At 51.5% G+C, this 22,719-nt stretch overlaps 2 protein-coding genes across 3 annotated transcripts; one reads left to right on the top strand and one right to left on the bottom strand.

The window, feature by feature from the left end:
• Positions 1-1,301: 1,301 nt before the first annotated feature.
• On the bottom strand, positions 1,302-7,606 carry KLF6 (Kruppel like factor 6). Of its 2 annotated transcripts, XM_045072383.1 has the most exons (4): positions 7,287-7,606; positions 4,028-4,601; positions 2,474-2,597; positions 1,302-2,035 (listed from the first exon to the last, which is right to left on the bottom strand). In XM_045072383.1, exons 1-4 carry the CDS (start codon positions 7,386-7,388, stop codon positions 1,984-1,986), a joined length of 852 nt encoding a protein of 283 aa, XP_044928318.1. In that variant the 5' UTR covers positions 7,389-7,606; the 3' UTR covers positions 1,302-1,983. The 2 variants fall into 2 exon arrangements, with proteins under 2 accessions (XP_044928318.1, XP_004757970.3); XM_004757913.3 differs by lacking the exon at positions 7,287-7,606 and having other exon boundaries at positions 4,028-5,569.
• On the top strand, positions 7,387-8,993 carry LOC123389785 (vegetative cell wall protein gp1-like). Its single transcript, XM_045072354.1, has 2 exons — positions 7,387-7,742; positions 7,879-8,993. Exons 1-2 carry the CDS (start codon positions 7,387-7,389, stop codon positions 8,669-8,671), a joined length of 1,149 nt encoding a protein of 382 aa, XP_044928289.1. The 3' UTR covers positions 8,672-8,993.
• Positions 8,994-22,719: the final 13,726 nt, after the last annotated feature.

The raw sequence follows: 22,719 nt of genomic DNA, 5'->3' as shown, positions 1-22,719 counted from the left end.
CTGTAGCAAATCATTAAATTACAGATAAAGCCTTTATAAAAGTTACGGTTTTAACTTTTACCTCCTTTATGGCCATTCTGAAATATTTCTTCACAGGCTGTGGAATTTTCTATCTAAACATTCTCATTTCTCCTTAAAAAAATATTTATATATTATCTATATATATGTATATATATACACACACATACACACACACATACACACACACATACACGCACTATACACACACATATACATACACAAGAATTCCGCCCACTTTTTAAAAAAAAGTAATATACTTTCTGTATTACCGACAGATAGCTAGATAGATATGTGGAGCTTGTGCCTTTTAAGCAAATACGTTAACATTGTTTCTTTATACTTCTGTATCTTTAATATGTGTGAAAATGTTACATATTCAATACAGCCGGTGTGTGATCTATACAATTGTTGTGCAAAGTCTATATGAAAGTCTCATGGTGGCAGAAATGGTCCAATTTCCTAATTATCATGTGTTTTCCACTTTAACACTGCAGTCAAGTTGTCTAAAATATCGAGTAAATACTGACTTGTTTGGGGAGTTTCATCTCTCTGTTTGTCTTTGTGAAGGAGGACTTTAAAGAGATTTTTGTTTCTGTATTATACAGTGATACAGTACAATGCCAGGTGAGAAAAGAGCCTTAATAAAGCATGCATCACCCAAACCCCTGTATGAGACCCCCATGGAAGGGGCCACTTGCATAAGGCACCATTATTAAGATCTACAGTGCATTAACAGCTAGAAAACCAGAAATTAGTCCTCAAGGCATAAATAAGAGAAACTTAGCTGCATGAGAAAACAGTTTCTAAGCTTTAGTGGTTTTATCCACCCAACGGAGAAAAATTTTAGGTTCTTAGTCTAATGCAACATTAGACTAGCAATTCCCAGCCCTAGCATTCTTGATACCCAACATATGCCCAATGTCTTCAAAGGGCATCAGGAAATTCTCCAAAAAGGTACTTCAAATTCAGAATCATTTAAAAAATAACCCTACGCTGCACAACGCCTTTCTGAAAGGGGAGTGTTGTGAAATCGCTGGGGTAGGGGGAGGTGGGGAAAAGTTGTGTATCGCCAGGCCCAGATGGCTAGGGAATCACTGAATTCGACCAATCCTATCTTAGCTGCTCAGTAACTGGAACCGACATTGTAGTCCTGATTTAAGAATGGAAAGCAGATAGTTCCCCAGACCATGCATTACTTTTTGTCTTATAAGGAAAAGTTATCAATGTGTTATATTCGTAAATACACAGCTTATACGACGGGTAACAAATGAGCTCTGTTGTAGCAAGTAAACAAGCTACTTGACACATTGCACTTTTTTTTTTTTTTTCGTAGCTGCACCAGACACGGAAAGTTCTCTCACACGGGGAAGGGGCTTCCCTCCCCACACCCATCCGCCACACCGGGGGTCTTGACCACCCACGCCCGCCCTCCATGTTTTCCCTTCTTCTTTTTTTTTTTTTTTTAACATCTTTTTCTTTTTACCCCCCTAAGGCGCAGATCCCCACCCCCCAGGAAATGATCGGTGGTCATCTCATCTCATGGGATGCTCCTCGCACACACTACACTCAAACTCCGCGCTCGCTGCCTCTTGCGGTCTCGCCACCGCAAGGGAAAAAGACTCTTTTGCCCCCATCACACAGTCAGTAACGAACAGACCCTCCGCAGACAGTCAACCCAACCAGTAACATTCTCAGTGCACATGCTCACGGCAAAGGCTTAGGGACCACTCGGAAGACAGGTACCCATGGCGAGTCCAGGGCCACCCAAACACCACACACCGCGGGTGCTCCGCCGCTTCTGACATGACGTTTTCGCCCTCGAAAGACCTTCCAAGTCGAGGTCCTGGAGGCAACTGGGTGGGGTGCAAAATGGCATGCTTTGGCTGGAACGCGCACCCTCCTTCCACGGCTGTCTCTCAGCCTGGAAGCCTTTTAGCCCGCAGGATTCGCCGCTCTGCTCCCTCACAGGTGCCTCTTCATGTGCAGGGCCAGGTGGTCGGACCTGGAGAAACACCTGCGGAGCAATCGGCCCCCGACAAGTTAGGTCCCCGCCTGGAGGAGCTTACAGCCCTCCCGGTCCAGCCCCTCTCCGAGGGAAGCGGGGAGTCCACGGAGTCACGGCCATTCCCGCTCGCGCTGCCGGGGCAGGAAAGTCCAGCGCAGGGGCATGCAGAGGAGGGACTCGGTCCGGCCTTTGGGGGAATCTCACCTGACCTCATTACTCAAGCGTCTAGGCTGCACGGCTGAAGGCCAACCTCCAGAAGGTATGAATGAAATCACCCTATGCTCATGCACCCAGAACCCGGCTCTTCCTAATTTGGACAAGTGGCAGATTACAGACTCTCTGAGAAGGTCCCAGGCAGGAGCGCGGGACAGGGCAGCGCCCGCCGTCTATGCTGAGGCCTGTCCCTCCCGGAGAGGCCATGCTCAGTCCCTAGCTTTGTGCACGTACCTGTCACAGTGAGAACATTTAAAAGGCTTGGCACCAGTGTGCTTTCTGAAGTGTCTGGTTAACTCATCGCTTCTTGCAAAACGCCACTCACACCCTTCCCATGAGCATCTGTAAGGCTTCTCTCCTGGGAAGAGAGCACACGACAGGCACACCGTGATTTCACTGAACAGGAGGAGGTGTGAGGCGACAGAACACACAGAAGCAGTTGGACAAAAGTCAACTCATTTGGCAGCTCGGGGGCCCACCTTGGTTAGGCTCGAGGGGACACGGGGGGGGGGGGGGTGTGCCCCTGACCCAGCAGCCCTGAGCTTCCAAGCGCTGCGGACGGACCCCGGCCGGGCAGGGCCCGCGTGACTGTCCTCGGCGTTACCGTGTAAGAATGACAAATACTCAGACTGGTGAAATACTTCTGAGGTGACGTGTCAGCCCACTGGACCCACAGCCCCGGCGGGGGCAGGGTTTTATTGCTCTCTCCATGGCAACGGTTTCTCTCAAGCACTTATTTTGTTCCTTACTCACTTCCCTGTGGAATGAGGCTTTGTACTTTCCTCCGGGAAACGACATTTCTCTAAAACTGAGGTCATGAGTTTCTGGGAAACCCCATCCTTGGGCCTTCAAAGCACTTTCTAAATGACAATTGAGCGACCAAATCGACCTCTTCCATCGGGCAGACGACAAATATGAATTCACTAGAAGTGCTGCCTGAGGAAATTCAACATGTTGCCCCAGCCAGTGTCCGAGTGGGCCTGCGGGACAGACCGGGGTGGCGGGGAGACTGGGTCCTGACCCTGGCTCTGCAGGGGACCCCGACTTGAGGTCTCAGAGGTCCTCTCTCATCCCTGTCCCGGGGCAGGTCATTGCTGACGTGACTCCACGTGCAAGATCACATCCCTGCCCGCTCGGGAATGTGTGCGACCCTTCCCCCCGCCACCCCAGACCCTCCCAGGAATTTCATCTGAGGGAGGTTCATCTGAGTTGTGGGCTTTCACTACAAAGAGGTTTTGTTTTGTTTTAAAACTGGTAGCAGAAAACAAAGGCCACGTGATGCCCAGAGGACGTCTGAGGGAGCACCCAGGGATCGGCACTGCTTCCCGCTGAGCACAGGGCTCCGGCTCCCACCCCCCTCCTCCCGAAACCCCCCCTCCCGCCCCAGGACACTCGCATGCGCCACGGCCCCCAGCCAGCCCTTCCCCCACCCTCGAGTCCCATTTCCAAAAATCGGAGGGAACTCCGTTTGTCAGGATGCCCGGAGCGGGCACACAGGCCCCCCGGATGACCAGGAAGGTGGGAGTGAGTGAGGGATGGGGTGTAGGGGGAGAACAGGATTTACCTCAGGTGGTTAATCTGAAAGTCTCGCCCTTGCATCGGGCACACACGTCCAGTCCATGAGCTCCTACTCTGTCCTCCCCAGAGACCCAACTCTTTTGGGGAAGCATGAGGTGAGGATGTGTCTGCTCTGCCAGCCTCCTGCGGAGCCCCGGCCCCCTCCCAGGGCTGGTGCACTTCAGTGGCGCCCACCAGTGGCCCACCTCCCGCATCGCAGGAGGGACTGACCTGTGTGAGTGCGCTGATGTGCTTTCAAGTGGGAGCTTTTGGTGTAAACTTTCCTGCAGCCGTTAAAGTGGCAGCGGTGCACCCGCCTCCGGCCGTCCGGGGAGGCGTCCCCGCTGGCCTTGTCACCGGGCTTTCCCGCAGTCCCACTGCGCAGCTTCCCGGGGGGCTGCAGCTCGCCCGGCACGCAGCCCCACAGGTGAGAAGGCTCCCTGCTCAGTTCTGGAGAAGACGGGGGCGTGGAGGTGACAGAGTTGCTCAGGGTGCCCGAGTTGACTAAGACGTCGCCGATGGGGTCGGAGGTAAACTTAGTGGTGGGAGAAAGCTCCTCGGAGCTGTCCGAGGACTCGCTGCTCACGTCGGAGTTCAGGCTGTTGGTGTCCAGGTTGTAAGCAAAGCCGGGGCTGTTCAGAGCATCCTCGGGGGGACTGGAGGAAAGCTTCAGGTCCGGGTCCTCCTTTTTCTCCCGAGCCAGGATGATTTTGGTCCACAGATCTTCCTGGCTGTCGAACTTGATTTCGGAGGCTGACACGTAGCAGGGTTCGCTCTGGAGGTAACGTTCCAGCTCCAGGCAGGTCTGTGTGAGAGGAACCACAAGAAGACACGTGATCGTGATGACGACTAACAGTGGAACTGAAAGCACGTTTCCAAAAAACATGCAGGAGTCAAGGGCAAACAGAACGTGGCCGTGGTGCTGTAAGAATCGCGTCTCTAGGAGAGCGAGAGGAAAGCTGTTTCTAGGAAAGGACATATGCAATCAGGAGAAGGACCAGACGTGGATACCTCTCCAGGCCTTTCCAGGTTGGACCAGCGGCCACAAGGACTGAGGGTCACTAGGCCACCTTTGTCACAGTTACCAGTGTTGACGTGACTACAGAGTTTCTGTAAACCACACAAAGAAAACCAGCCTCAGGCACATGCCCCCCGACAGGTTTAACCAGATCATCTGACAGTCTCGAGAACCATGTGCTTTAAGGAATGCTCGGGCGGCCCTCCTTTCTCACGCACAACACAGAAAGGCCGCACTGCACGCGAGGCAATGTGTTCTGACATTGCGTGTGTCTTTCTTTAGAGACACGGCTGAGAGAACAGGGCCACACTCCGCGAGCGGACGCAGCTAGCTGAGGGTCCGCGTTCAGGGACATCAGTGGAGCTGCGGAGAAACCACCCCGTTTCCTGTACAGCCCCGACCTAGGAGGCTTTCAAAGAATGCCATTCGCGAGGGCTGCGGGGCCGAGCTCGCACACAACTTTAATGACTTCCACAGTGGTCAGAGAAAAACAGGAGCCGCAACAGTAATTCCAGAATGGCCATCTGCTATTGTAAACCATGCAGGAGGGAAATTCCTCCCCAGCCCTGCTGGGAGTCCCACAATGGACCCGAACTTTATCTCCTGGCCAAGAGTACAACTGTATGAGTCATCACTCTGTTTCTTTCACGCAATGCCAAAGGAGACTTCCTTTTGAAATTCTGACCAGCGGCCAAAAAAGGACCCGGTTCAAGTATACATGCAGTGTGTCACGGACAGTGCCCCTCCCCAGCCCCACAACCAACCTTTCAAGAAGCTACAACTGCCGACAGACCAGCATCCCCTCTCCCCACCATCTCAAACTTTCTAGCCACTGGAAAAGAAAAACGGTAGGAAACATTTTAGGATTAAATTATATCTGCCCTTATCTTTACTAGGATCAGCTGCCTGTATGTCCATATAAGCTGTCCATACAAACGTGACTCTACAGACTTAAATTTCTACGGCAAACTCTGCTCTGGGTAGCAGATCATTTTCAGGACTAGCGAAGCCTACCCAAAGGGCTCATGCTTGCTTGCTTACTTAGCAAATGCTCCTGCTACAATACAGCACACACCCTTCCCCCTCCCCACAGACTCGTCACAGAGCTAGCATGAGCAAGCAAAGGGGAAAAAAACAATGATTGTTTTCTCTTTACCCCTAAAATTAGACGTCTGCGTTACAGTGCACACGCCAGGGTTCTGAGAAACAGTATCTGGAGGAGAGGGGGCAGGTATTTTACTGACGTGCAGAGGAGAGAAGAAAGCACATTTACCGAGATCTTGTTAAACTTTAATAATCTGGCTAATTTAAAATCTCCATTCTGCTGATAAGCACTGGGGACCAAAACGCCGCTCTCCGAGAGTTGAAACGCCTCTGAAGGCGACCGGGAGCTCAGCCTGGCTTGGGGCCCGAATCCCAAATGCCCGAAGGAAACTACTTAGATCAATTTCAATCACGTCCTGGGGAGCAGCTTCTTTAGGAGGAAAAGGGGGGAGGGGAGAGGAAGGCAGGACAGGGCTGGGAACAATTACGCAGGCCTGTGAAGGTTGCAACACTTTGCACTTCATCCCTTTTCAAAGCTGTCTAGGCTTTGAGCGCACAGAATATATTTGATCTGCTAATTCACTTTGTGACAAAAAGCCAACAGCCTAGCGGGGCAGAGAGACAGCCCCATCCCTCCTTCCGTCTTCCCCACGACAATGGGACAAGTGTCAGAGTCTCTCTCCCTTCGGGCAAGCCCGACCAACTGGGGGAGTGGGGGGTTCACTTTCTGAAACGTCCAATGTCAAAAATTCCAGTTCTACTAAAAAAAAAAAAAAAAAAAAAAAATGCCGGAAACCGAGACTCTTCTCAAACTCCGACTTGAAGCCATTTGGACGGGCTCATTGTCATATGACTGATAAGTCACTGGTTGTGCAAACATTGTTGATTTTTTTTTTTTTTCTGGTTGACAAAAGCAGCAGGTAAGAAAAACAAGGCCGAGCGACACAAATCGTAAGGATCCCCAAGAGGCAAAAGAAACTGCAAATGACCTGGGAGAGGCAAAAGGAGGTTTCGGTGGTGACATTTTTAATAATAAGAATAATAATAAAAATCCAAAAACCAAACAACAACAACAACAAAAACAACTCTCTGTGCAAACACCCAAAAAGCCAAAAACAAAAACAAATTCCCCATTTAAAAAAGAAAAAAAAAAAAAGAAAAGAAAAGGAAACCCTGGGCCGCGCAGGGAGCTCCCGCGAGCCGATCCGCCGCGCGGTCTGCAGCTCCAACGACGGCACCCAAGTTGTGCGCGGGGCCGGCGCCGCCCCGCGGGAGGAGGCCGCCCGGACGGCCCGGGAGCGCCGCGGAGCCCGGCGGCGGCGACGGTGACAGCGGTGACAGCGGTGACCGCGGCTCCGCGCCGTCGGAGGCCCCGGGACGGCCGGGGTCGCGGCCGGGGCGCCGCGGGGCCGGGGCCGCGCCGGTTACCTGTTGCCAGTACTCCTCCAGCGACGGCAGCGCCGAGAAGTAGCCGGTCTCGTGCACGATCTGCAGCTCCTGGAAGATGCCGCACATGGGCAGCACGTCCATGTCGCGCGCCGAGGGCGGTCGCGGCCGCGCCGGAGGCGGCAGCCGCGCGGTCTGCGGTCGGGGGCGCCGCGGCCGAGCCGGCGGCGCGGGGCCGAGGGGCGCACGGCGGAGCGGCGCCGCGGGTTCGGATCCCGCCGGAGCCCGGAGACGCGCCCGCGAGCCCGCGCAGGCTCCGCCAACGGCCGACGCACTGCCAGCCGAGCCCCTGCAAAACTTCCCTCTTCAAAGCTCCGCGGCCGGCCTCCCCCTCCTCCCCGCCCGGCTCCCCCCACGCCCGCCCCCCCACGTGACTCGGCCGCGCCCGCCCCGCGCGCCGCCCAATCGCGCTGCGCCCGGCCCGGAGGCCGCTCGCCGGTGATGTCAGCTCCGGCCAATGGCAGGCGCTGACTCACAGCGGCCCCGCCTGGCGTGACCGAGCCTCTCCATCACGGCCCTCGCCATTGGCTCAATTCGAACTTCAGGCGGCTCTGATTGGAAGGCGTCCTCGCAGGCTATTTTTAGCAGGGTATATAAGGCGCGGGCCGCCTCGCGCCGGAGGAGTCGGCGCTGGGAGGTGCGGGCCGAGCGGCTCAGTGAGCCCGCGGCCGGCCGGGGGACCCGCTGCTCCCGTCCGCGCCCGCGCCCGAGTCCGCGTCCCGTCCCCCGGTCCCCGTGCCCCGTGCCCCGTGCCCCGTGCCCCGTTCCCCGGCTCGGGCGCCGGCGCGGTCGCCCCGGCCCAGCGCGCGGACCGGCAGTCGCGTCCGCGTCCCTGTCCCGGCCCCCGCGGTTCCGGTCACTCAGCCCCCGGCCCCGGCCCCGGCCCGTCCCGAGTCCGGACGGGCGTCCCCGTCGCGTCTCCCGGGCCGGTCCCTTCGGCCCCGTCACCCCGGGCCGGTCCCGGGCCCCCGGCCGAGCGGCTCCGTGCGCCCGGCTGCGGCCGCGCCGAAGGGAGCCCGCGGGGCCCCGAGTCCCTGTCCCGCCCGTCGGGGCCGCGCCGCTCCCCTCCGGCCTCCGGCGGCCCCTGCCGGCCCTTCCCCGCCTCGGGGCGGCCCCGGCCTGCGCTGTTCGCTCCGGTCGCCCCCGCCTCCGGCCGCGCTTTCCCTGCCGTCCTGCGCCCCAGGCTCTTCTGTCCCCAGCCCGTCGCCCCTCCGCGCCGCATCCTCTGTCCCCGCTGTCCGCTCCCTGCATCCCCCCGCCCTCCCCCTCCGTGCCCCGGTCCCCCCTCGGTCACCCTCCACCCCTCTCCGGTCTCCTCCGTGCCCCGGACCCCCCGACCCCCAGGGCTCAGGCCCGCCTGCTGGTGACCGCTGGACGGGGAGGGGACAGAGCCATGTGTCGCAGCGACCTGCCCCGCTGGAGGGACCCGCGTCTCCCCTTCCCACTCCCCCGTGCGCCTCCCAAACTGCCTCAAGGGCAGAAAAGGGTCCGAAAGGCCTGGACGAGGGATGTTGGATCCCAGGGCTTTTGAGCGAGGTCCTTTAGGGTCAAGTGTAGGTTTTACACTCGGATTCTCGGAGAGAGAATGTCCACCTTTAAACAGACATGCCTGGGGGTCTGGGGGGCTCAGTGGGTGACGGTGACAGGTCGCCTTTGGCTCAGGTCATGATCCAGCGCCCTGGGATGGAGCTCCGCATCGGGCTCCTGGCTTGGTGGGAGCCTGCTTCTCCCTCTCCCACTCCCCCTGCTTGTGCTCGCGCTCTCGCTGTGTCTCTCCCTGTCAGATAAAGACATAAAATCTTTAAAAAGAATAAAAAATCGAAAAGAGATGCCTTATAACTGGTTCTCCGTAGGGTCCCAGGCTTAGCGCCGCTTCCATACCACCTCTGCACTTGTTAAAAACACCATTTTCAGGCTCCAGCCCCCAAACTTACAGAATGCGGAGCTGGGGTGGGACAGGCCGGTCCCAGCCACGGTGTCTGAGCGAGTCTGAGCCATGCCAGGTGAATCTGCTGCCCACCCAAGTTTTGCCAACCAGGGATTGAGAACGTAGAGTGTCCCTTTACTTGTTAGGGACCCGCCAAAGGCCTCATCCTGGGAAGATGCAGGCCGACCTCTGACTGGGAGGAGTCTGCTACCGAACCCTCAGCGAGGTTACCAACGAAGCTCTTCCTCTGAATGTGCAAACCACTTAAATTAGGATGGTGCTGACATTCAACGTGTTTTTTCCCCATATGAATTATGTCCTAAAATATACCATAATGTTCATTTTCAAGAAAAATGCCAAGACCACAAAGAATGTGCATTTTAAAATTCAAAATGGAAAACTGAATTATAACTAGTAGCTTCATTTTTATCTCAAGATAGACTTTAATGAATATCCTTTTGAAGTTTTTAAAAATGTGACATGTAAAAGGATTTTGAGGGTTAGATTTTCACACGTTAGAGCCGACTAGAATATACCAGAATTATGACCCAGTAAGATTCTAGGCAGGGAATCTGAAGTTAGAAAAGGTTATTGGCTCATTGGAGCTATCACGTGGTCTGTGAAGATGATCCACAATTTGATTTGTCATAGATGATCACTGGCCTGTGTTCCTGTCATTTTCCCGAGAAACAAAGAGGATGTCTAGCCTTCTGCAGGTGAGACATGTACCTTGGGTCTATTTCCAGCAGCAGAGATGGTGTGACCTTGAACCACCCATTGGCTGAGCCAACCTGGGGACCAGCTCTGGTCATATTTGGAATATGGTTTCAAGAGCGTGGTTTTGTTGGATTTCCTTAGTAATGGGCAGCCATTGCCAAAGGAAGCAATAATCTGGGGAGTATACAAGTGACCAAAAGCTGGCATCCTGGCCTGTGGAGGAAAGTCCGGGGAAGGGTGGGAAGTCCTCCCCAAGTCCAGAGAAGGGAACAATGTATATGGATGTCCTGATTATGGTGCCCCATGTACCTTTGGACCATTAACCATTCATTGTTTTAATAATTTTCCTTATCTGCGTGCCTATAGAATGTAGATTTGGACCTCATTTGGACAGATACACTCAAAATGGTGATTTCAAATAAAAACAACAACAACAACAAAAAACCCCGTATAAAAACAGGATCTGTAGACTGGTTTTCAAAGAGAAGCAGCGCTGTGACCTCCCACCGCACCCGTGAGCCATCCCGCTTCTGTTGCTCAGCTCACGCCTGTGCCTGGCCAGGTATTTGGGACTCTCCTACGGGTACAAAATCGGCACAGCTCCCTGCCGCGGGGGAGGAGGGAGCTATATAGGAAGGGAGCTGTCTTAAAACAGAGGCAGTTCTGCGCCTGGTAGAAGCAGCTATTTGGTGGGCAAGCAGTGTCAGCCTCCCATGAGAAAAAAGTCTGCTTGCGTGGGATCTGAGTTATACCAGTCACATCTGACTTCTAAAAGGATGAGCACTGAAGGCCAGAGTCACTGGGGCGGGGGCGGGGTGGGGGCGAGTGGGACGTGGGAGTTAGACTCCAGCTATCCTGCTGCATGTGTGGCCTTGGTCGCATGCTTTATGTCCTTTATGTAGGAGACGGAAATGGCTGTTAGAATCCGTTTGGTAGCATTGAAAGATGATGCCTTAAACCCCCTGGTTGATGATAGTCATTTCATCAAATGAAGGCGTGTTTCCGTTATCCAACCCCTATTTGTCTGTCCAGTTTGCTGTTGATACTTGTTTTATAAACCCCCACACCTCTGTTTTTGTTTTTATTTTATTTTATTTATTTTTTGAAGGTTTTATTTCTTTGACAGAGAGAGAAAGAGGGAGAGAGAGAGCGAGCACACAAGCAGGGGGACCAGCAGAGCGAGAGGGGAGAAGCAGCTCTCCGCTGAGTGGGGAGCCTGACGTGGGGCTCGATCCCGGAACCCTGGATCATGAGCTGAGCCGAAGGCAGAGTCTTCACCGACTGAGCCTCTCAGGCGCCAACACTTTTTAAAAGACAGATGAGTGAGCGTAGACAGCAGGATGAAATCACCTATGCAGAGCCCATAGTCAATCAGAGGCAAAGCTGGGCCCACAGTGAGGTCCAGTAACTGCAAAAGAGCTTCTTTGGGGGCACCGGCATGGCTCAGCGGGTGAAGCGCCGGACTCTTGGTTTCAGCTTGGGTGTGCTCTCAGCGTTGTGGGACTGGGCCCCACACAGGGCTCCATGCTCCCAGGGAAATCTGCTGGAGATTTTTTGTCCCTCTCCTTCTGTCCCTCTCCCCATCTCTCTAAAAAAAAAATAAATAAATAAAATCTTTTAAAAAAAGAGCGTCTCTGTCTCACCCACCCCACACTGCAGATTCCCCCTCCCTCCCACCGCTTCTCGCTCTCCAAGCTGTGGAGAGAAAGTCCTCAACTCCAGCTGGTGAGCGTGGCCCTTGGTCTTCTCCGTTACCTTCTGCTCATCTGTTCTTTCAGCGGTCACACGGCCCACCGCCTGCAGAGGCTCTGGACCCTTCCCTGGGGCCGCCCCAGGCTCTCTGCACTCTGGGAGGAGAGAGGAGTCTGACCCCGTAGCAACCCGGTGCCAATTCCTCATTCTCCCCCCCCCCCCACGCGCACACCCTCCTCCACTTCCCTCTCTGGTCACACTCGGGTCGCACTCAGACATTTCATGCCGCTAAGTTCTCTCTGCCACATTTAGAAAAAACATGGTTTAAAATCAAGTTTGTGTTTTAAACCTAACTTTCAGCGTAAAGGTGTATGGGATGAGAAATAAGCTTTTGGTCATTTTGATCCTTCCTCTTCTCGATCATTCAGGTAGGGCTCTTCAGAGGAGTCTTACGAAGGCTGATTCAAGGGTCATGGCGACAATGGCCCCCAATGATACTGGCGGATGCTCTGTTGGACAAGAAGCTGCTTTTGTTTCATTTTGGTTTTGGTGTTATTACCAAAACATCAATTGCAGTCTGACATTAAGGTAAAGATTGGCTCCTTAAAGAACTATCAGTGCTGAAAATAGCTAATAAGGAAAGTTGTCTATTGATAGTTTTTAATAGATGTTCAACTTACGTTATAAGCATAGGGAAGGTGCTCCGTGCTCTGGCCTCGGTGGCATCAAAGGGGGAGAATTTATACACATCTGAGGCCTCTCTTTTACAGTGGCCCTCTTCTTAAAATATCTCAATGAGCTCTGGGATATTTGATAACAGTGGGAAAATATGTTGTCATCTATCAAAGTTTTATAGAAGAAATGAAAAAAGAAGAGAATCCACACTCGGTAAACACGTTCCCTACGTCAGGTGCTGCGCTGAGCCCTGTCCACGTGGTGCCCACGGGACCCCGGGAAGTAGGTGTTAGAATCGACAGTGGAAAAAACAAATTTGAAGCTCAGAAAAAAAACACACAATTTGCTAAAGTGTCAGGGTAAGTGTTTTAACCCTGGTCTCGCTGGTTTCCGCAGACGGCCTACCGTCCCCTGCGCGCTCCTGCTCACGCCGGATTCTCACGCTGAACTGGGCAGGGAGAGCCTGAGGCAGGCAGAGCTCTAATGCGGCCGAGGGACCCCTGACCTGCACCAGCCCCTCCTCCTGAGCCCGGCTCCACGCCCTTGCTGTCACCTGACTCGAAGTTAATCAAAAGGGAGATTATCTTAGGTGGACCTGACCTCAAGGAATGGCCTTTAAAAGGAGGTGAAGCTCAAAGAGACCATTCACAGATAGAAACGCTCAGAAATTCGAAATGGAAGGGAACATCCTTGGTCTGACATCCTGGGGACGCCTATCCTGCTGCTTTTTCCGCGAGCTGGGGGCTGGTGGTGAGAGCGGGCCGTGTTTTCTGTTCTCATCTAACTGCCCTCTCAAGCGGGCCTATGCATTTGTGCTCCGGGGCCTGGGTTTCTCAGTGTGCCTGCTGCTTCCCCTGGGCAGCCAGACTTTCTTGCACCTGCTGGAGGAGGGTCGGTAGGTGGGAGAGTCCTGCCCTTCTCCCGGCAAGAGAATTTGACTTCCGGGCTCTGCCTCAGCTCTGAAAGGTTCTCTGCTTCCTTTGAGACAAGGGTCTGGGAGTGTGGGTGGGGTTTCAAGCTTCCTTCCCGCTTGAGAGTGCGGGGCTGGGTGGTGGGGAGAGCGTAGGGCTGCCTCTGCTTTCTTACCCTGCCCACCCGTCTCCCTTGGGAGCACCTGCTGGGGGCCTGTGCAAAGAGCTTCCACCTCAGCTTGTGTCTCAGGCGCCCATTTATTCCAGACTGTCTGTCTGTCCTGCCAGCTACACTCAGGCATTAACAAACCATTAGCCATCACTCTTTTCCCTCATGGGGGAAAGGGGGGGCCGGTGTGGGGTGTGACTTCTCTTCTGTGAGTCTTCACACCTTTGAGACTTTGTTCCCATTGGGGCCGGCCACTTTCTGCTCTTAAATAGGCTAAAGGAGATGAGGATTTTGTAGATTATCTGACTTCTTCTTGTTATTAGGGTGTAAGGAAGCGACGTTCTCCTATGACTTTCTTCATGTTAGTCAGAACTGAGCACCAGAGGAACCCAAGAGGGCACAGAAAGTCTCAGCAAATGCAAGGACACCTGAGCGCACATACGGTGGGCCAGACCTCGGCTCACTCTCACCTCCTATACAAAATCAGTAGAGGCAGATTGTAGAGTAAATGAAAGACCAACCTACAAAGCTTCCCGAAGAAAGCACAGAAGAAAATCATCATGACATAAGGGTTGGCAAAGTCTTCTTGGACAGAATATAGAAAGCCATACCATAAGGAAAAAAAATATTTTTTTCTGATTGACAAATTAGACTTACCAAATTTAAAACTTCATCAAAAGACACCACTTAGGAAATTAATAGACAAGTCAAAGACTGAGAAAAAATATTCTCAAAAACATATATGGAGTGTTGAACAGGTATCAAGGGTATATATAAGCCAATAATAAAATTTGCTTGAAAATATAAAAACAGAAATGAACAGATACATATAGCTAATAAGCACATTAAAAACATGTTCAACATTATTTGTCATCAGGGAAATGTAAAATAAAACCCACTAGAATAGCTAAAGTTAAGAAGACCCAGGACACTAAGAGTTGGGAAAGATGTGTGGGGGGTGACCAGAACTTTCCTACACTATTGGTGGAGGTGTGAAATGCTGGCCATTTTTAATAAAGCCGAACATATGCCTACTCTATGACTCAGCTCCTCCATCTTCTAGGCATTTCATTAAAAGCACTGAAAGAACATGCTCACAAATTTGTGCAAGATCATTCATGGCAGCTTGGCCATAGTGGTCAAAAACTGGAAACTCTCCAGGTGTCCTTAACCAGGAAAGGTGGATTTCCTTATGATTCGTACTGTTCGTCACACATGCAGCAACATGAATGTATCTCAGAAACAGTAGGCTGAGTGAACGAAGCCCTGCACACAGAAGTATCTAGCGAGAAATTCAGACTACATTAATTTCTAGATAAGGTAAAACTGATGTTGGTTGACTTTGGTAGTCAGGGGTGGAGACTGACTGAGAAAGGACATGATGGAGTTCCCTTGGTGATGATGACAGTGATGGGTGATGATGATGGTAAAGGGTGTTGGTGATGGTGACGATGATCGTGGTGGTAATGGTGATAGTGGTGATGGTGCTGATAGCAATGGCGGTGAGGGTGATGATGTTGTCGACAGTGATGGTGGTGGTGGTGATTATGGTGATGATGGTGATGGTGATGTTGGCGATGATAGTGTGGTGGTGTTGGTGATGATGGTGAAGGTGATGATGGTGAAGGTGATGATGGTGTTGGTGGTGTTGACAGTGATGGTGATGGTGTTGATGGTGATGATGATGGTGGTGATGGTGATGGTGATGATGGTGTTGGTGGTGTTGACAGTGATGGTGGTGGTGGAGATGGTGGTGGTAGTGATGGTGATGGTGGTGATGATGGTATTAATGGTGCTGGTGGCAGTAATGATGATGATGGTGAGGATGGTGGTGATGGTGATGATGGTGGTGATCATGGACCTGTTCTATATCTGGATATAGGTGTGTGGTTGCACAGGTGATTGCATTTGTCTGAATGGATCCGATGGTACATTTAAGATTTGTGCATTGAACTTTCTGTAAGTTCTTCCTCCCCCCACCTAAATAAAGAACTGTACACAAACGCTGAAGTCTGGATAACTATGGTGTGCAAGTTGCAGAGGGGAAGTATACTAGGGTGTGCAGTGTGCTTTGAAACAGAGAAAGCATGAGAGACATGAGAGAGACAGAAAGGAGGAATGTGCTATATTGATTTAAAGCATGTGATGAGTCATAATTTGAAATTAATGTTTGTTTATTCTGTGTTAGTTTCCTTAAGGTGCTGCCACGGATCACCACAGGCACAACTGAAGTTTATTCTCTCACAGTGCTGGAGGCCATGAGTCTGAACCAAGGTGTTGCAGGGCCATGGTACATTTGGAGGCTCTGGGGGAGGGCAGTTCCTGTCTCTCTGTCATCTAGTGGCCTCTGGCTTCCTTGGCTTGTGGCCACATCACTGCTCTTTCTTCTTCCTTTTCACACAGGACAGCTGTCTCCTCTCCTGTCTCAACTCTTCCTCCCCGTTCCCTTATAAGAACACATGTCATTTCCTTTAGGGCTGAGTCATATAATCCAGGATGAGTTCATCTCAAGGCCCTTAATTTATTTACATCTACAAAGACCTATTTTCCAAATAAGATCGCATGCCTAGATTCCAGGGACTTGATGTGGACATCTTTCAGGAGGTCATTGTTTTGCACTCTGTGAAAAGAATATAACTTCACTTGCATTACATAATACTTAACAGTCATAGAATAATGGGATAAGACAAGCTCCACCTAGTTGCCTACATGACCAACAGTAAACATTTTCATATAGTAGAACACATGTTACTTCACATTTCAAAAATTTTCTTAGATAATATGACTTTAAGGGCTTGCTTATTTTGTTCCTGTCCTAAACTAGTGACCACCAGCTGTTAGGGGCCAAGTCTTAACGTCTCTGTTAAAAACTTGATTGAGTGTTGACACAAACCAACAAGGGAAAGAAACTCATGTTGATTTTTCTTCAAGAACTGAATCACTTCAAGCTGAGCGCTGTAGGTCCAGGGTCCAGAGGGGAACAGATTTTCTGGCCTGCTTCAGAGATGCACAAAGAATTACCTGGACCTGTGAAAATGTCAGGGCTGCTCGGTCCTGGTTCCTTCATCGGACGGGTGAGAGATTGGGGAGAAGGCTCTTTTCCTCCCACATTCCAGGATGGAGTCAGCAGCCCCGAGGAGGGGGCAGGAGGCACGGCATGTGAAACCCAGAGGAGATAATGATTTTGGCAGCTTCCCGGGGGTGGTCTTGAAGGCCGGTGACAGAGAGTGCCGGGAGAGAGGGCCTGATGAGCAGATGAGGGACCCCGGGTAATGCCACCTGGAGCTGGGTTGGCGCACGGCCTTGTGAGGAGAAGCTGCGCCCGTGATGCTGGAGGACACGAGCGGAATGTCTCCTGCAAAGGAAGTCGTGGCAGGAGTGCGGACGTTGATGTGGAAGCTGATGGCAGGCAAGAGGTGAGAAGGGTCTCGGCGGGGACTCTAAGCACTAAGCCGCTCTCCTCGGAGGCTGAATAACACAGCTGGACCCCGGAGCACTGCCCGGTTCCTCTGCTAAGGGCTCTGCATGGATTATCTGCTGCATTGTTCACAACCACCCCACCACCGCCACAGTAAATCGAAAGGAAGTGGAGACACAAGATTTTCTACAACTTGTTTGAAATCATCCAGCCGGGAGCAAGGAAATGGGATCGTTCACATGCGCTGGGCACTGCGGCCCTCTGAGGTCCATGTTCTTGTTATGTCATGGCAGAGATCTGGAAGCCACCGTGAGGAGAGGCAGGTCACTTGCCTGAGGTCACTGGCTGAGAGCAGCAGGTCCAGGTGGAAACAGTGAGTCGAGTGCAGGAATGCCCCTGAGCTGACAGCTCGAGCTCTGCAGCCTCGAGACAGGGGAATCCGGCTGGGATTGGAGCAGGGCCACCTGAGCAGGGCCACCTGAGCCGGGCCCCAAGATGTGACTACCACCCTGTGCCTGTAACTGGGCAACCCAGAGAAAAGACCATGGGTTTGCTTCTGAGGAACATCACCAGGATCCAGTAGCAGGGAGGTGAGGTTCGGGGCGGTGAGCTACGGGGCCTACACATCAGCCTTCAGGGCTTCGTTGCTCCCTTGGACCTCGCTGCCCCAGGGCTGGGCCGTCCAGTCCTGTGTCACTGTCTCCTCCAAATTCCTCCTCCTGATTTGGTCAGCCAGGTGTGTCCTACCTCTCAATACCCAAGAGCCCTCTGTAACACCCCCTTTCACAGCCTTGGAGACTCTGCCCAAAGGACCCCCACCCCAAAGCCCTCCCCGGCAGCCCATCATGCCCAGCACCTTGTCATGCCCTCTGTTGCCTCTGCAGTAACGGCCTCAGCTTGTGACTGCGGCTCTGTCTTTCGTCCTCCTCAAGGTCTGCGAGCTCCCCACGAGGGGCGCTGACTGCCCCGTCCGCCTCACGGCCACGGCAGACAGGCTCAGAAATGCAACTCAGCCCGCTCGCGACGAGATGGTGCTCGAAGAGAAGGCAAGTTTCCCGAGTTTACCTGTTGAGAGGTGAGCTGCTGTCTCGCATGCTTCGGGATGCTTCTCCCCAGGAGACTCCCAGCTTCCCAGAAGTGATGCCGAGTACTGCCGTCCTGCTTTCCTCTGCAGATGTCGGCAGGCACTCGCCCTAAGAGAATTTTCTAGAGGCAACAATGTTGTCTCCTCACCCTATGAAGCATCCTCTAAAAATTGAGATGCAGAGCTGGAGTTTATAAGAGGACACAAGGAAAGGGGAAGGTTGCCAGAAATTAATGATTGATGCATTTGGTCTAAATCCAAAGTCTGTCATTTAGCCTTAAATTGTTAAAGAAAAAAGAGAGAGAGAGGACATTAAAAAAACTCGGAGTTGAGTAAAAGAATTGCAGACTGGCGACTACCAGTAAGATTAAAGTTTGCTGTTGTAAATCAAATAAGGTAGGGTGATGTTTGCGGGCGAACACCTTTCATCTTATTTTCACCTACTACGTTCTAAATAAAAAGGAACTGCCTGGAGTGCCGGCTAAAAACTGAGCAATGACTGAAAATTTCCCCAGGAAATTAAATTTCATAAGCAGGTAATAATGTAGATGGTCTTCGGGTATCGTGCCGCTGCAAGTACAGAGCACACGAATAAGCAGATAACCTGCGCATACTTGCGGGATGTCTACACTGTCTTTTAGGGCCACTCAGGGTTTCAGCTGCTGGCGTGTGCCTTTGTCTCCTCTAACAGGCTGAACAAAGAGGGCCCTCATTGTTTTTTGATAAACAGCTCTTAGCATAATGCTTGATCTAGCGGCCATTCAGTAAACACTCTCTGGGTGGCTGCATATGTCTGTTGGGACGAGGGTCTACGTACAGGCTAATGATGTCACTTCAGGTTATTTTCCTTTTTTTTTAAAGATTTTTTTTTTTTTTTTTTTTTCGTCAGAGAGAGAGCACAAGCAGGCAGAGTCGCAGACAGAGGCAGAGAAAGAAAGCAGGCTCCCGGCTGGACAAGGAGCCTGATGCGGGTCTCGATCCCAGGACCCTGGGATCATGACCTGAGCCGAAGGCAGGAGCTAATTTTAGTAAATGAAGATGAAATTGGTTCTCTAATTTTTCTTCACTTTTCTCCCCTCTTTTTGCCCATCTAGAAATTAAAACAAAAGATGACTTTTTTTTATCCTAAAGAAGGCATAGTTGATTTTATGTCCTGAATTGGTTTGCACTTAGGGACTAACTCTACGAGTTGCAGTCCTGAGTAAATGCCATCCATGGGGTAAATTGCAGGCTGGCTCAGGAACATTTTTTTAAAATGATATTTTATTGTTTTCCGGAGAAATTGAAGGAAAAAAAATAAAACGAAGTGTTGGGCAGGGTGACCCTCTAGGTGACAAACAGCCAGTCTTGATGCTCCTGGCTGTTCCTGGAATGTGTTGCTCTTGGTAGATTTCCTTTTCTCTTGTTTTCTATGTGTATTCCTTCGTTTTTCTGGAATACCTCCTCCAGTAACTTCTTGGTTCTTCTCACATGGCTGGGGATACCTGGGCGGACCAGTAATCTCCCAGCATTTTCCATCCCTAGAGATGGTTCCAGAGACATCTCCTCTGGTAGCAGTTCTTTCCGGAGCTCTAAGGGACGAATCGTTTAGGATAAGTGGGCAGGGAGCTAGTGGGCAGGGAGCTCCCACAGGCTGTGTGTAAAGTTTACTCGTAGCCAGATATTGTCTGAAACATTTGCTCTCGTGTCTTTGGGAAGGGGGGGGTCTGATGTCTTGCTGGATTGTAAGTGCTGGCGCTCTAAGGGTTGGGTGGTAGCGGGGCATGGAGACTGAGGTTTGGGCTGGCGCGCTCTCCCATAGCTGGGACTTCCGTTGTTCCTCCTGTGCTCCGCCCACCTCTCACCCCACGCCCATCTGCGTGTCGCGCTGGTTCAGGCGTCTCTGCGGCTCAGCTGGGTGTGCTGACACTCGCCTCGTCTGAAACCCACTTCCAGCACATCCCAGGGTGTAGACGTCTACCCGATACCTCGCTCCCCGCACTGTTCCCAAATGGTTCCCTAGACCTGTATTGAGATGGGTCTAAGTCCTGTTACCTGCTTGTTGTTGTAATGGTGCATTTTTATTTCCGTGGTATCTAGAGAGAGAATGGGGGCAGAATTATGGGCCTGGACTGCTAGCTTCAGCCAGAGGGAGTGAATTTCATAAAATTAAAAAAAAAATAAGTTTAACAACTCATAATAATGATCACGGTTATGTTTTTTCTTACTTTGCCAATGGTGGACATCTGTTTTCTTTCCGTTTCCATGTACTGGGTTTTATAAAACTGGATAAGTCCAAGATGTAAAAGAAAGAGAGAGAGAGAGAGAGAGAGAGAGAGAGAGAGAGAGAAAGCGAGCACATGAGCAGGGGGGCGGGGAGAGAAAGCACACGAAGAAAGGATGAAGAAACATGGCACCTTTAACCACGCTTGCTTGGTATCTCAGAAAGAACCCAAACGAACTTCCCATAACCAAAGTAACCACACTCAGAACTTGGCAAATCTGTGGGTCAGATTTTTGTGACACTTGTCTCCGAAAAGAGAAGTGCCTGTAACAAAGGTGATCTCCAGCTGAGCTCAGTGCAGGAATGTGTCTGTCCTCCGACGCCAGTTTCTCATTCCCGTGAAGTGTTCACATTTTCAGATGAGTCACAAATCTTTATTATCTATGGTAACATCTTTCCATTGCATGTATGCAGAAACATCCTAAGCGCTCAGAGAAAATCCTATTTTGTTTCTGAGTGTTTGCTCATTTTTGGGCATCATTCTATGCCTTCAGGACATAACAGTGTCCAAAACTACCTCCTCACCCAGCTCATGTGCTGTTGGAGGGACAGCAGGTAAACAGTAATGACTCAGGTGATGACAGACTCCACAAAGGGGAGATGGGAAGCGATGCGTGGGGAGTTCGTGAATGCCGTCTTAGGATGCTTCTTGGATGAGGGGCCTTTGTGCTGATGGGGGTAAGGTCGGGGGACGAAAGGAAGGCTAGTGGTGTCTGGGAGGACGTGGGTGCAGAAGGAATAATCAAGTGACAATCGGTCCTCTTCCGCCACGATTTAAAAAAGATATTTAAGGATTTCCTATTGCTTTGCGTACTTCTTTACATATTAATTGACTTTTTTTCTTTTTTAAGACAACATTTGTTCTCAGGCAATCTCAGATACAAACTTCTAGAGGTCATGACAACCTACAAGAAAAATTTTGGAGGAAATCAGTGCTTAAAACTATGTGCATGATGGGACTCCTGGGTGGCTCAGTTGGTTGGACAACAGCCTTCGGCTCAGGTCATGATCCCGGAGTCCCGGGATCGAGTCCCGCATCAGGCTCCCAGCTCCATGGGGAGTCTGCTTCTCCCTCTGACCTTCTCCTCGCTCATGCTCTCTCTCACTGTCTCTCTCTCTCAAATAAATAAATAAAATCTTAAAAAAAAAACAAAACAAACAAACAAAAAACCTATGTGCATGGCAAGTCTTCTGTTTGAATATGCTGCGAGACTATTTGAATCTGATGTAGGAAACCAAGTCGACCACTGCCCAGGGAAGATGAGACCATTTCAAAAGTCCCTCAGCTCTCCAGCCAGTATGAATCTCTGTTTTATGGTTTTGTTGATCTTATCAAGAGCCTAGAACACTTGTGGTGTGGATAGAGTAGGGGGGTGGGGTTCTGCTAGAGGAACCAGAGTCCTGAGCACTCAAGCCGCCTTCCTGGAATGTTCTGCAAGGTTTATTTCATGTGATGCCGGACTGCCAAGAGTGGGACAAACATGAGCTGCCTTCTGAGTAAAAGTGTTTGCTTGGGCCATATGCACAACTGGGCCATTTTCACCCCTAGGCTTTTTGCACGGCTGTGTAGCTGGAGGTGCTTCTTCCCCGTTTAGTAAGCGAGCCTTTGCATGCTCTTAGTCAGTGGACACATACTAGGAAAACTGCATCTCACGCACACCCTGGTGGACCACACCACCTTTCCCAAATCCAGAAGTGACATTGGGTTGCATGCATTAGCCTGGTACCGAGGCCCCTCCCACACTGCTCCTCCTGGAGTCCTCGACACCTGTGAAGGGCTCTGCCGAGTGTTGCCTGAGATGAGAGATTTCAATGTCAGTCCCCAGAGATGGGAATGGAAGAGCAGGGGCTTAGTGATTTCCTGCTCCCTGTTTGTTACTGAAGAATTTGGAAGCCAGCCTGGGTGGCCTGGGATCCACAACCTCTAATAACATATCCTTTGTCTGTGGAGTTTAAACACACAATGTTGATTTTATTTCATTTGACCTCCTTCAGGGTCAGGGCTGGGGGTCTGCTCTTAGAGACAGCCCTGAGTTCCTACCTAATCTCTAATGTCTCCTGGTGGCTTGACTCAGCTCTTCTGCATGGCAGTGACAAACGTGTTTCCTTTCCACGACTGGCTGGGGACTCCATGAGATAATGTGTGCTCAGCCCACAGTTCTAGACGCAACTCTGTCTAAAGTCTGGTGACAAATCCAGCCTGACTCCCAGGCAGACTGCACAGATATTAAACACGGGGTAACATTTACCAGCAGACTGCCGAGGATTGTTTTCCCTGTTTTGGGACTCAGGGGCTGTCATAATGGTGGGCACGGATGGCAGGTGAATTCTTGGAGGAGGAATGCTGGTATCATTGGCTTTTCTTCTGCCTATTTCCATCTCCTGTCGGTTCTATAGACATCTGACACATACTGGCTGTAAGTGGCCTCAGACGATAGGGAAGTCCCCATGTCCCCACTTTTATGGTGGCTTCTCGGGCCTTGCTGGCTAGCATGTAGGAAGGCCTGGTGTCATGTCCATGCAGTCATCCATGTGACCATGGTGCAAATGCACACTGTC

Source organism: Mustela putorius, unplaced genomic scaffold (genome assembly GCF_011764305.1).
Source record: "Mustela putorius furo isolate JIRA1106 unplaced genomic scaffold, ASM1176430v1.1 tig00004033_pilon_pilon_pilon, whole genome shotgun sequence".
In the NCBI taxonomy this organism is placed as follows: domain Eukaryota; kingdom Metazoa; phylum Chordata; class Mammalia; order Carnivora; family Mustelidae; genus Mustela; species Mustela putorius.
Note: the sequence above shows the minus strand (reverse complement) of the source record. Positions and strands in the feature narration are given on the sequence as shown.

What these genes read in the sequence shown, in the direction of transcription:
- KLF6 (XM_004757913.3), bottom strand. Translation starts at nt 4,775, where the DNA reads ATGTCCTTTCCTAGAAACAGCTTTCCTCTCGCTCTCCTAGAGACGCGA. An exon ending in ACATCAGCGCACTCACACAG is followed by an intron (nt 2,598 to 4,027) that starts GTCAGTCCCTCC and finishes CTCTCTTCCCAG; the next exon opens with GAGAGAAGCCTTACAGATGC. An exon ending in AAATGTTCTCACTGTGACAG is followed by an intron (nt 2,036 to 2,473) that starts GTACGTGCACAA and finishes ATTGCTCCGCAG; the next exon opens with GTGTTTCTCCAGGTCCGACC.
- LOC123389785 (XM_045072354.1), top strand. Translation starts at nt 7,387, where the DNA reads ATGTCGCGCGCCGAGGGCGGTCGCGGCCGCGCCGGAGGCGGCAGCCGC. An exon ending in GGCCCGGAGGCCGCTCGCCG is followed by an intron (nt 7,743 to 7,878) that starts GTGATGTCAGCT and finishes GCGTCCTCGCAG; the next exon opens with GCTATTTTTAGCAGGGTATA.